At 40.2% G+C, this 13,740-nt stretch overlaps 1 protein-coding gene across 2 annotated transcripts in view; it reads right to left on the reverse strand.

Annotated features, from left to right (window-relative positions):
• WDR35 (WD repeat domain 35) overlaps window positions 1-13,044 on the reverse strand; it is a 35,103-nt gene extending 22,059 nt beyond the window's left edge. For both annotated transcript variants that reach the window (XM_063314838.1, XM_063314830.1), the window contains exons 1-6: window positions 12,891-13,044; window positions 10,895-11,012; window positions 8,460-8,531; window positions 3,140-3,232; window positions 2,337-2,465; window positions 917-1,047 (exon numbers count right to left, since the gene is read on the reverse strand). In XM_063314838.1, the coding sequence (XP_063170908.1) occupies window positions 917-1,047; window positions 2,337-2,465; window positions 3,140-3,232; window positions 8,460-8,531; window positions 10,895-11,012; window positions 12,891-12,914 (567 nt within the window). In that variant the 5' untranslated portion in view covers window positions 12,915-13,044. The remainder of the gene's footprint in view (window positions 1-916; window positions 1,048-2,336; window positions 2,466-3,139; window positions 3,233-8,459; window positions 8,532-10,894; window positions 11,013-12,890) is intronic.
• Between the last annotated feature and the right edge of the window lie 696 nt (window positions 13,045-13,740).

The raw sequence follows: 13,740 nt of genomic DNA on the forward strand, positions 1-13,740 counted from the left end.
TAGGATGGCAAGTAGCCCCAGAATTGCCTGGCTCTGGGTCTGCTTGCCATGCTATGGCTCAGGGGCTTCTTGGCACGCTGCAGCTCTGTGCCACAGCCGCTCCTGGAAGCTTCGGCCGCCCCAGCCCAGCCCAGCAGTGCAGCGCAAAGGGGCTTCTTGGTGCACTGCAGCTCTGGAGCTGCAAGAAGCCCCTGAGCCGCAGTGCAGTGCGAAGCCACAGTGCCCAAGGACACCCCAACAGCATAGCACAAAGCCGCCACAACGCAGCACACCAGTCCCAACTACAGTCACCCTCGCCACCCTGCACTCTGAGGCCCCTGCCGCCCTGCGCTCTGCCACCCCAGCTGACCTTTGCTGTCTCCTTGCTCCCACTGCTGAGGCATACCCACCCTGGCCCTTCGCAAGGCAGCTGCTGGCAACGTGAGGCCATCTTCCCCAGGTCTCATGAGGAAACCGCCATCTGTGACCTTGGGAAGAAGCCTTGTGCAGCCAGCAACTGCCTTGGGAAGGGCCAGGCTGGGCATGCTTGGTCAGCAGCGGGAACACAAAGATGGTGAGGGTCAGCTGGGGTGGCAGGGGCCATGAAGTGCAGGGGGACAAAAGGGCATAGATGGGGGGAGATAGGTGGGTAGGGAGGTAAAGTCCCCTGGGGTCATAAGTGCCAAGTGCTTGAATTCTGATCATGTGACCGTGGGAGCGCTGCAACAGCTGTAACTTCAGGGACTGGTCATAAGTCCCTTCATTCAGTGTGGCTGTAACTTTGAATGGTCGCTGAACGAATGGTCATAAGTTGAGGACTACCTGTATCACTGCAGTTTAGGCTGGAATGTTTAGGAAAACTTTTGTAACCAAGAGCAACTGGATACTAAAACCATCCAAAAGGTGACTACTTAGTGGAATATATCTCTAAACTCACCATAAAAGTTCCATTTTTGTCATAAATGTGTATTTCTCCATTGGCCATTCCAAAGAGTAGAGTTTTACCATCTGGCGACCATGCAACATGGTGGAGTTGTACTTTTAAATCCTTTCCCCAAATACGATTGCCTTTTAAAGGAAAAGAAATTCAGTGTATCTCACAAGTAAAACAGAATGTGGAAAACTGAAAAAATTAAAAATGGAAACTTACAGAGGAATTTTATCTCTTATACATGCAGAGCAATAGAAAGCTTTATTTCTCTTTTCTCAATGCCTCCATCTAAGTTCTACTTCACAAAATTACTGATATAAGTTATTGAATATATCAACTTGGATCCAAATACATGATCCCTACTGTTGATAAGAATACCCTTCAGTCTTCGGCTTCCTTTTTGTGCTGCTGTTGTTACATACCATTCTGTTCCAGAGGATCATCTCACTCAGCATTAAATGTATAGAGAACATAGGGGATTGTGGGAAACAGGGAGGTTCCATTGTCTGAACACAGCTCTGTTTTTTTCATAGTAAGTAATTAGGAGACTAAGTGAATTAGGGTATTAACTGCTTTAAGAATACATGTCTAAAACTGAGATGGTATTATATGAAAATCATGTCACATATTATTTTGGCTTTATTATCTCCTGATATTGTACATACCCATAATTATACATTCATATACATTTATTCCAACCTATATTCTAATAAAGCTACTTGGGTTATTTAAAAATGATATTCATGTATTGGAAAAGCAAAACAAATATACCTTAATTTCAAATGCTGATCATTTATTATTTACAGATATTCTTAAAATATAGCAAATAACTATTTTTTTTTACTCCAGTAAACTTTCCCCCCCTTAACTTTTACTTTAATATGGAAACAAATGATAAAGTAAAATATATGGAAAATTCCTTCTCTGTAGTCAGATATTGCCAACTGAACCTAAGTTATTGCAAAATACTGGAGTCCAACAGTTCTTGTCTATAAAAACATTCTTTTTAGAGAGCTATCACTCCAGTGATGGTAATGAAATGTTTGAAGGGATATGTGGGAATGCATGGGTTAGCCTCTTCCACTCAATGATGTGTGAACCATTCATGTCCCCTGCACCTGTTTTGGCTCCTGCCCTCAGCTTTATATGTTGAACAGAAAGACCTGATGGGAAACTGCACATTTGGTTAAATAAGTTTAGTATCCTGCATGATCTAAAAATTACAGCTATTAGGAAGATCTTAAGTGCATTCAGCTGAATGTGTGGAAACATACTTTCAGTCCTTCCTACTCAAGACATGGGAATCTGGAGATGGAGCTAGTGGGGCAATGTGTGCAAGGGAATTATTTCTGAAGGGAGCTCACACTATAAGAATTATCAACACTTCAAGATACTGCGTATCCTGTTAATACAATTAGTACTTTACCGTCCACAGAACCAACGATCACAGCACCATCCTCATATATTATGCAAATTTTCTGCCCATCAGCATTCCATCTCATGCTTCTAACAACAGACTTATTTCTATTGTTGATCATCTCCTCATACCAAGCACCTAAAGCCAAAGGGGGGAAAAAATCATCCATACCTACAACACTAGTATTTTTCATCTGAACTATTTGTATTAAAAGAAACCCAAATGGAATCATTTGCAAACTCAGTACCTTCTATTGAGCTGGACAATGACTACTCACGGTTACTGTGTCACTGCCACAAAGCTGCTCTGGGGAGCATTCCAACACTGAGAGATAAGAGTTGGGGGCGGTAAGGAAGGAGTTCTTAAAAACTGCTCTTCCATTCCCTATTCCCCAGCAGAAGGAAGTTTTGACATGTATGTAATAACATATTTATCTGTTTCATTTAAAAAAAAAAAAAAAGCTCATACAGCTCTAGCTTTCATCTGGTAGTCTATGGTTTTTCACAACTTTGCTCCTAATCCATGGCCTCAGAGGCTGTGAAACTGAAGAAGCTTCCCAAATATTCTAGTGTCAGCACAACATGGTACTAAAGAAATGTATTTAGCTGGTGGGAAGAATGCCAACATGATATTAATTTAAGAATAAATATCTCAGAATAAACTGCTACATTATTATTTTTGAAATAAATAATTCTGCTTAGAGTCTTTTAGCCTGCAACTAAAGATCCAAAGGGGTACCGTAGAAATCTCTGATCCAACTAAGAACTGAAATGCCACAATTATACGATAGCCATGTCCAGCAAATCACCTACCTTTATACAGCATCCACACAATAATAAGCCCATGCTCATCACTACTAGTTAGCTTTTGATACTGTTCATTCCAAGTCACTACTTGCACAGCACCTATAAAATTGCATAATGATACTTTTGAATCACACTAACAAGAAGATAACCTGGGAAGAAAAGTAATGTATTGTTCTATTAAAAATAAGCATCATATATACATATATGAATTTATATTCATCATAATAGGATTGTGAACTCATTCATACATATACAAACACGCATGTGTGTATATGTTGATAAAATACGTGAACAATTCCATAGAATCAGACTTTGGAGACTAGAAATTAACTCTTTTCTTCCATTCACAGAAATCTCCACTGTCTTGAAGAACCTTACATCAATGGATAGACTCCACTGCATCCGGTCATTCTCATTATACACATACATGTACCATATAGAAATGTTTCTTAACAGGTTTTTTTCAATCCAACAATATTTCATTCCAGATAAAGCAAGTTTAACCATGTCCTAACTTGCTCCTAACATCATTTGGGCTACTTGTCCCAGCTTGAGCGTAACTTATTGTGCAGAAGGCTGAACTAAAATAAGAACTGAATATTCCACATTTTTCTATCTTTTGCTAGGATACCACCTTAGCATCATCTTCCTTAAGAACCATACTTATCACTTATTTCTTCTTTAATGCCTAATACAAACAAAGAAGTTCGTTTTGTTGTTTTTAACCCTTTAGAAGTCTAATTTCATTCTAACAGCCTTCCTTACAATATCATCACACAATTACCCCCATCTACCTACTCACATTGCCCTGGTATGTACTTTGCTGGCTCTTTTGTTGCCCATGATATTGTCCTAAGAGTAATTTGAGTATCTGGCTCAGAGCTTTCACCACCCATAGAAATTAGAGTAATGCTCTCTGGATCAGTTATTTAAAGTCTCTACCATTAAGGCCTTTTACATGATATTATAAGCCACAAACCAAGAAACCAGTAACTTTATTTATGTTCTGATAACCTACCTTCCTTGACAATGTCAAGCTTCAATAGTACACAGCATGTTATACTCTCCGAAGATTTCTTTTTCTGCTAGTATGAGTGGCTTGAAAGCACAAAAATTGCTCTCATATCTTGCACGCATGCCCCAAAATGATATGCCTTCCTTTGCTTCAGCAATCTCAGAGTAGCTGCAAGTATCTGCTGCTCCTCAAATGGCTTGCTAAATTGCAACCATCTATGTATTTTGTCCTTCAGCAAAGGATCGTTACCTTGTCGTGGTGCTGGAGCTTGAGCACCTCAACGATGCCATGAGCTAAACCATGAAGGGCCACCCAAGGCGGGAAGGTCATGACAGAGACGTCAGACTAAATGCGATCCCTGGGGAAGGTAATGGCAACCCACCCCAGTATTCTTGCCGTAAAAACTAAATGGATCAGTACAACCAGAGATATGTCGGTATACCATCGGAAGATGAGACCCCCAGGTCGGAAGATGGTCAAAATGCTACTGGGGAGGAACAGAGGATGAGTTCAACTAGCCCCAGACGTGATGACGCAGCTAGCTCAAAGCCGAAAGGACGGCTAGCGGCCGACGGTGCTGGTGGTGAACGGCGAATCTGATGTTCTAAGGATCAACACACCATTGGAACCTGGAATGTAAGATCTATGAGCCAGGGCAAATTGGATGTGGTTATTGGTCAGATGTCAAGATTAAAGATAGACATTCTGGGCATCAGTGAACTGAAATGGACTGGAATGGGCCACTTCACATCAAATGACCACCAGATCTACGACTGTGGACAAGAGGACCTCAGACGAAATGGAGTAGCCTTCATAATTAATAGTAAAGTGGCTAAAGCAGTGCTTGGATACAATCCAAAAAATGACAGAATGATCTCAATTTGAATTCAGGGCAAGCCATCTAACATCACAGTGATCCAAATATACGCCCCAACCACAGATGCTGAAGGAGCTGAAGTAGAGCAGTTCTATGAGGATCTGCAGCACCTCCTGGACAATACACCTAAAAGAGACGTTATTTTCATCACAGGAGACTGGAATGCTAAGGTGGGCAGTCAAATGACACCTGGAATTACAGGTAAGCATGGCCTGGGTGAACAAAACGAAGCAGGACATAGGCTGATAGAATTTTGCCAAGACTCTGCATAACAAATACTCTCTTCCAACAACCTAAGAGACAGCTTTATATGTGGACTTCACCAGATGGACAACACCGAAATCAGATTGACTACATCCTTTGCAGCCAAAGGTGGCGGACATCTATACAGTCGGTAAAAACAAGACCTGGAGCTGACTGTAGTTCAGATCACCAACTTCTTATTGCACAATTTAGGATCAGACTAAAGAGATTAGGGAAGACCCACAGATCAGCTAGATATGAGCTCACTAATATTCCTAAGGAATATGCAGTGGAGGTGAAGAATCGATTTAAGGGACTGGACTTAGTAGATAGGGTCCCAGAAGAACTATGGACAGAAGTTCGCAACATTGTTCAGGAGGTGGCAACAAAATACATCCCAAAGAAAGAGAAAACCAAGAAGGCAAAATGGCCATCTGCTGAGACACTAGAAGTAGCCCAAGAAAGAAGGAAAGCAAAAGGCAACAGTGATAGAGGGAGATATGCCCAATTAAATGCAAAATTCCAGAGGTTAGCCAGAAGAGATAAGGAATTATTTTTAAACAAGCAGTGCGTGGAAGTGAAAAAAGACAATACAATAGGAAGGACAAGAGACCTCTTCCAGAAAATTAGAAACATTGGAGGTAAATTCCAGGCAAAAATGGGCATGATCAAAAACAAAGATGGCAAGGACCTAACAGAAGAAGAAGAGATCAAGAAAAGGTGGCAAGAATATACAGAAGACCTGTATAGGAAGGATAACAATATCGGGGATAGCTTTGACGGTGTGGTCAGTGAGCTAGAGCCAGACATCCTGAAGAGTGAGGTTGAATGGGCCTTAAGAAGCATTGCTAATAACAAGGCAGCAGGAGACAATGGCATCCCAGCTGAACTGTTCAAAATCTTGCAAGATGCTGCTGTCAAGGTAATGCATGCTATATGCCAGCAAATTTGGAAAACACAAGAATGGCTATCAGACTGGAAAAAATCAACTTATATCCCCATACCAAAAAAGGGGAACACTAAAGAATGTTCAAACTATCGAACAGTGGCACTCATTTCACATGCCAGTAAGGTAATGCTCAAGATCCTACAAGGTACACTTCAGCAATTCATGGAGCGAGAATTGCCAGATGTACAAGCTGGGTTTAGAAAAGGCAGAGGAACTAGGGACCAAATTGCCATTATCCGCTGGATAATGGAAAAAGCCAGGGAGTTTCGGAAAAACATCTATTTCTGTTTTATTGACTATTCTAAAGCCTTTGACTGTGTGGACTATAACAAATTGTGGGAAGTTCTTAGCGGTATGGGGATTCCAGGTCATCTTGTATGCCTCCTGAAGAATCTGTATAACAACCAAGTAGCAACAGTAAGAACAGACCACGGAACAACGGACTGGTTTAAGTTTGGGAAAGGAGTACGGCAGGGCTGTATACTCTCACCCTACCTATTCAACTTGTACGCAGAACACATCATGCGACATGCTGGGCTTCAGGAATGCAAGGCTGGAGTTAAAATCGCTGGAAGAAACATTAACAATCTCAGATATGCAGATTATACCACTTTGATGGCTGAAAGTGAAGATGAACTGAGGAGCCTTATGATGAAGGTGAAAGAAGAAAGTGCAAAAGCTGGCTTGCAGCTAAACCTCAAAAAAACCAAGATTATGAGAACCAGCTTGATTGATAACTGGCAAATAGAGGGAGAAAATGTAGAAGCAGGGAAAGACTTTGTATTTCTAGGTGCGAAGATTACTGCAGATGCTGACTGCAGTCAGCAAATCAGAAGATGCTTAATCCTTGGGAGAAGAGCAATGACCAATCTCGATAAAATAGTTAAGAGCAGAGACATCACACTGACAACAAAGGTCCACATAGTTAAAGCAATGGTGTTCCCCATAGTAACATATGGCTGCGAGAGCTGGACCATAAGGAAGGCTGAGCGAAGGAAGATAGATCCTTTGGAACTTTGGTGTTGGAGGAAAATTCTGAGAGTGCCTTGGACTGCAGGAAGATCAAACCAGTCCATCCTCCAGGAAATAAAGCCAGACTGCTCACTTGAGGGAATGATATCAAAGGCAAAACTGAAATACTTTGGCCACATAATGAGAAGACAGGACACCCTGGAGAAGATGCTGATGCTAGGGAGAGTGGAGGGCAAAAGGAAGAGGGGCCGACCAAGGGCAAGGTGGATGGATGATATTCTAGAGGTGACGGACTTGTCCCTGGGGGAGTTGGGCGTGTTGACGACCGACAGGAAGCTCTGGCGTGGGCTGGTCCATGAAGTCACGAAGGGTCAGAAGCAACTAAATGAATAAACAACAACATGTATTTTGTCACGTTCTTTAAGGAAAGCACTGTGGCCTTTGAAACAACCACCTTCTTGCTCTCCTGAAATGGCCCTTTTCAAAACCTTGTGCTTACTGTTGTCAATAGAGTAACATCTGATACTGGCTTTTCGCCTGCAGAGTTGTACTGTGTAGGCACAGTGGGGCCTCCGTCATTGTAGAACCTTCCAGCACCAGAGGCTACAGAAGGGTATCTCTACAATCAGCAGCAAGTAATAGTGGGGCTTTGGGGAGGCAAGATTTCATTGTATTCTCTTAACCTTTTTAGAAGAACTTTAAGGTGATCATACCAAATGTGCAAAAAATCAATTTCTTAGTGCTATATTTCTGGCAATTTTTCTAACCTTTTCTATTATTAAATAGCATTGACATAACATTTTATTTCTGAGCTTCTTTAATGATCAAGTTTTATTTTTTCAAAAAGTGAAATAGGGAATTACATGTTCAATCATGAGGAATGAATCAGATATACTGAGTATTCTTGAATACTGTGTAAACATATATTCTGAACCCTGCATGTGCTATTTTGAAGTTAGAAGGAGAAATTTTTCAGTATACAATGACAGCTGAGGTGCAGATATATTTTCATTTTATTTGCACTAATTATTGCATATCCTCATATGTATCAAATAGCACTGAAATAAATTGTTTTCTTTTATATATGACAATAGAGCTTTCAATAATATTAATATTTTATTTCTAAACATGCCAATTCAAAATGATCTCCCATGAAATTCATTGGAATTTATCGAGCAGAAATTGAAAGTTCATCAGTGAAACTGTATTAGTTTCTGAACACATTAATCAGCAAGCAATATTATTTTAGTTGAAGGATAGTAACTCTTACCAGTGTGGCCCTCAAGTGTCTGATTCATCGAGAGATTGCTAGGTGCTGCAAGTCCCCTTAATTTGGCTTCTTCTAAAAACAAAAAGATTTAAGCACTATTTTAAGACATGAATCCTAAATAATATAGTAACTAGCATTTATAATTTTTACTATCTTACTCTTTCCATAAATAGTGCTCCCTTTCTGCATGTCATAGTATTTTCCTAGGCATGTCCCAACCTGCAGAAACTGATGAGGGACAAGCAAGTATTCCAAAGGAACTGAACTTCCTCTTTTGCTCATTAAAAATTAGTTAGAAAACAATGAATAATCTGACCTGTCTCTGTAATTTTTTAGAAAGTATGTTTATTATCTAATGTCGTAACAGGCAACCTCTATGGCCAGGTTTTATTTTATTTACATATTTATTTTCATCAACTGATGACAAGGCATCAAGTTATTGTGACTTCACATAAATGAGAGGGGGAAGATTTTCCTGCTTGTAAATTCTTTTATTGATCATTTTAAAGAAAATTATATATTTTACATAAGTACTTATAAAGCACAAAAGAGAACATGAAAAAGAAAAGAATATAATACAAATGAATAAACCACAGATCTAAAAATGTAATGGAAGTTATAGCTTTCTAATATATCATTAATTAATTATAAATCACTACTAAACTTGAGCTAAAAATGAATATGAAGAATCAGAGTCAGAACAATATAAATCACTGAATGGAATTATACACTATAATAAGTTCATTCCATATTACTAAAATATTCCCTTAACTGTATCTGAAATCCTACCCAGCATCTCAAGAAATAAAAAGATAATGGCCATAGCAATTAATCCTATAAAATAACATACTGCCTTGTTAGCAACTGTATTAAGATCTTATTAGCCTTTGAATGAAAAGACCTCAACATCTCTGTGACCTAGAAATGACATTTTCTTTATCAATGTCTTTAGCTGCAGGGAGGGGACGCGGTGGCGCTGCGGGTTAAACCGCTGAGCTGCCGATCGGAAGGTCGGCGGTTCGAAACCGCGCGGCGGGGTGAGCTCCTGTTGCTAGTCCCAGCTCCTGCTCACCTAGCAGTTCGAAAACATGCAAATGTGAGTAGATCAATAGGTACCGCTTCGGCGGGAAGGTAACGGCGTTCCGTGTCGTCATGCTGGCCACATGACCCGGAAGTGTCTATGGACAACACCGGCTCTAAGGCTTAGAAACGGAGATGAGCACCGCCCCCTAGAGTCGGACACTACTGGACTTTACGTCAAGGGAAACCTTTACCTTTACCTTTTTAGCTGCAGGGACCAGGATGTAGCTGAGATACTGGCTCAACTGATGTGGGCAGCTATTCCTCTTACCATTGCTTAGTGTCTTCAACTGATTCACTTGTTTATTTGTCATTATTTTGTATCCTATTGTCACTGAAGTTCTTTTTTAGCTTCCTGAATGTTATGTCTCCTATGTCTTATATTAACTAGAGCGCATGTAGCTGGAAAAGAGCAGCTATCAGTTTCAGTGTTTTGATCTTTGATTTATTTTCTATCCCACCTTTATTATTTCTATAAATAACTCAAGGGGGTGAACATACCTAATACTCCTTCGTCCTCCTATTTTCCCCACAACAACAACCCTGTGAGGTGAGTTGGGCTGAGGGAGAGGGAGACTGGCCCAAGGTCACCCAGCTGGCTTTCATGCCTAAGGCAGGACTAAAACTCACAGTCTCCTGGTTTCTAGCCTGTTGCCTTAGCCACTAGACCAAACTGGCTCTTTGGCTAATATTACAAATGGGAGGTGGGAAGATCTTTCTTCCTTTCTTCTTCCCCAGTAGAATACACTTATGATAGCTATCAACAGTCAGGCTGAACCTCATGGCATATACTAATCTGACCAAGTGCGGATTCTCAGCCTTTCTGCCAAGGGCTTTTCCCTTCAGCCCAGCTCTAGGAAAAAAACAGAAAGGGCAGCTATTGGATCTTCCTGCCCAAAGCAAGAAATACAGAACTTAATGAAACTGGAACACAAGGGTACCTATGTAATCATGCAGTCTTGTATGTGGAGAAGGCTTTAATGAGAAATCATCTCATTAGACCAACAAAGCTAAACACATCCAAAGCAAGAGAAGGCAGCAATCACACAAAATTCCAAATACGATCAATATAGTCAGCCTAGCTAAACTATAAATAGTATGCACCTTTCTTTGTATGAGCTCTTAGACTAAAGAGGTAAAACTGTTATTACATCATGCCTTCATACTAGAGATTTCATGACTCCACCACCCTGGGTAAGAGACCATTTCAATATATATTCCTGTGATTTTGCACATTACTTGACTACCAGAAGGCAGTGTATGACTGGTTTTGATCTTATTGGAGGGAAAGAAAAAAAAAAGCATTACATGCCCTAGGTTGCCAACAAATTTATATTGATACAAATGTCATTTACCTGTTTTTGTTTCTAACTTTAAAACTTTCAGTAGACCATCTTCACCTCCACAGGCTATATAGCCTTGGTCCTTGCTCCAACAAATAGATCTAAGTCTAACATTACCAGGAATTGTAATCTGAAATAAATACATTTTTTTTAAAAAATGAAAGCAATAATCACATTGACGTTAGGCTCAAACTGTGAACTGTTCCAGCAGTTAATTTAAATTAAACCAAATCTGGCATATATTTTCTTCATGTACAAAATGTTTTACAGAATAATATATAGAAAGAACAAGCTTGCAACAATTATTAACAATTTCCAGAGTTCTTGCCCTTTTAAACTATGCAACTAATTCTTGGTGCAGCATCATATTTAAAAGTAGGAAGAAATATCTGAAAAAAGTTTATTGACTGGCAAGAAGGTTTACTATATGGCAGCAGTTCTCAAAGTGTCTGTGAAGTCAAATAAATATTTTAAAATGTCTCAGATTACATGTCTCACAAATATTGATATAACCCACATAAATGAAAGTTAAGAATGTAAAGGGATCCTGAAACTGAAATGTTTGAGAATTGCTACTATATGGAATTATATGGAGTGTGCACATCCCTGGTTGTGTCACTTCAAATTGATCTGGAGTACTGTACGTAGAACCTAATGTTACGCAGAATTTTAGGCTTTGTTAGTTGTATTTTAATAAAGTTAATATTAGCATTTTAGCCTGGCATCCATGACTTTTTTTTTCTATGAGCCAAAGACATTTCCTTTGATGAAACAATAGGGCTGTATTCTGAAGTCCTTGATCAGTGTTAAAGAAACAAAAGGGGTGGGAAAAGAGATGCAACATATTTTAAGGGAAAAGAGATGCAACATATTTTAAGGGTGCTTGTCTTTTTTCATGTCTAACAAAACAAAGCCTTTATTGCACATCAATGTCTTTTATTGTTGATTTGTTGCTTTCTGATGCATCATATATATCAAATATATGTACCATTTGTTCCTGTAAACTATATAAAGACTTGATCCCTCCTTAATAAATGCTTTTTCTTTGCCTGAAGTACTTGTGGTTCATATTTGGGGGCGGGGGCAGGGCAAAAAAAACCACTTTGCAAAGGTATTGTGTGTTTCTTTCTCAATTCAGGGACTAGGTTCCTTCCAGCTCCATGCCAACTCAGGTGCCTGAGTTTTACAGGCAACACTATTTCCCCCCAGGTGGGGAGTTGCTCAGTCTCTTTGAATTCTAGTTAAAATAGATCTTATAATGCTCCTAAACAGTAGTACAATGAGTTCATAATGCTGTGACGGTAGTAGTCATGCCATAAATTGACATCAACAAAGAGAAACAAGAAATGTCTAAAGGGAAAATTGTAGAATTTTGTCCAGGTGGGAATCATGGAATTGGAATATTATGTATAATACACACATATACCTATTCTACCCATATGCATACAAATGTGTCAACATAGGTTATCTTACACATTGTTGTGAAGATTAAACGGGGGTGGCGAAGCCACAGTGAGCTTTTTGGGAAAAACACAGGAGATAAATATAGTTCATCCATACGTGAAGAGTAAAGAGAAGTATAATGCATTTATATCTACATGTACTGAGAAGAAAGTTTCACTTATTGCCAAGGATATGGACACAGATACGCAGACACAAAAGTATTCACATATTCTCATTTTAGAAGAGGCAGGGCTACGACTGGAAGAGCAAACTGTTGCAACTCCCTTCCCCTCATCGCCTTTTCGTCTCCCGTCTTGTCTACTTAAACCTGGGATGGTCTCATTTTAATCTGCACTGAGATTAATACATGCTCTTAATACATTTCAGGCAATTTAGCAATAACCAAGTCTAAACTCGGACACATCTGGAAAGAAATCGTAAGAAACACATGGCGAGTTACTGGGCTAAGAAATTCTGACCGCGTCAAATTTGCCCCTTCGGATTTAGACTGCTAACTTTTCCTGCTGGGTGGGGCGAAAAAACAACAGAAAAGCACCAACCCTACCTTCTTGCTCAAGTAGACAAACATCCTGCCCGCGTTTATCGCTCCTTATTGCTTCGCCGCCTGGTGCTCAGCGCCAGCAGGATAGGGGCTTCAACTCGCCAGGGCTGCTATCTCCATGACAACAAAGGCCGCCAAAGTGCGGCCGCCGTGGCAACCGACACTGCACCGGAAGGATACCATAAAGCGAATAGCAACGCTTCCGGGTTAAGGGAAATGGAAAGTTTTGTCCGTTCGAATCTTTAGCGCGTTAATGCCTCCCGGAACGCTGTTTCTGTGGGAGCGGGATTCCTTTCCGCGCGCTGTGAGAAGGAGGGACGGGGAGGGCGGATTCTGTGCTCTTTCCTTTACGGGTTCCCTTGGAAACTGCTGCTTCTGAACCATAGCAAAAGAGAAACATCCAAACAGGATGGATGGATGTTTGGATACTTGTGGAAGTCCTGTTCCTGCAATTTGGGCAGGAATAATAATAATAATAATAATAATAACAACAACAACAACACATTTATATGCCGCTCGACTCCTAGCAAGTCTGGGTGGTTTTCCAGCGGCAGCCACTCTCTCAGTTCGACTAGTGTTTGGACTCATTTTTTTAAATCCTGTTCAAGCTCTGAGTATCTTTAAAAAAAAACGGCGAGGCAGAATTTCAGCAGGAGCACATTAACTTGCTTCTAATATTTCTCTCCCTATCCTTCATTCCGAATTTGGAGGAAGAGAGCCTTGATTAGGAAAAAAGTGGGTGTGTGTGGGGAGGGGGTTAATATTAATTAGCCTGCATTCATCATTGCCCAAATTCATCATTGCCCCAACTCTGTTCACAGAGTTTTCCCCTTCATCAGGATTCTTTCTCCTT

Source organism: Candoia aspera, chromosome 1 (genome assembly GCF_035149785.1).
Source record: "Candoia aspera isolate rCanAsp1 chromosome 1, rCanAsp1.hap2, whole genome shotgun sequence".
Classification (NCBI taxonomy): domain Eukaryota; kingdom Metazoa; phylum Chordata; class Lepidosauria; order Squamata; family Boidae; genus Candoia; species Candoia aspera.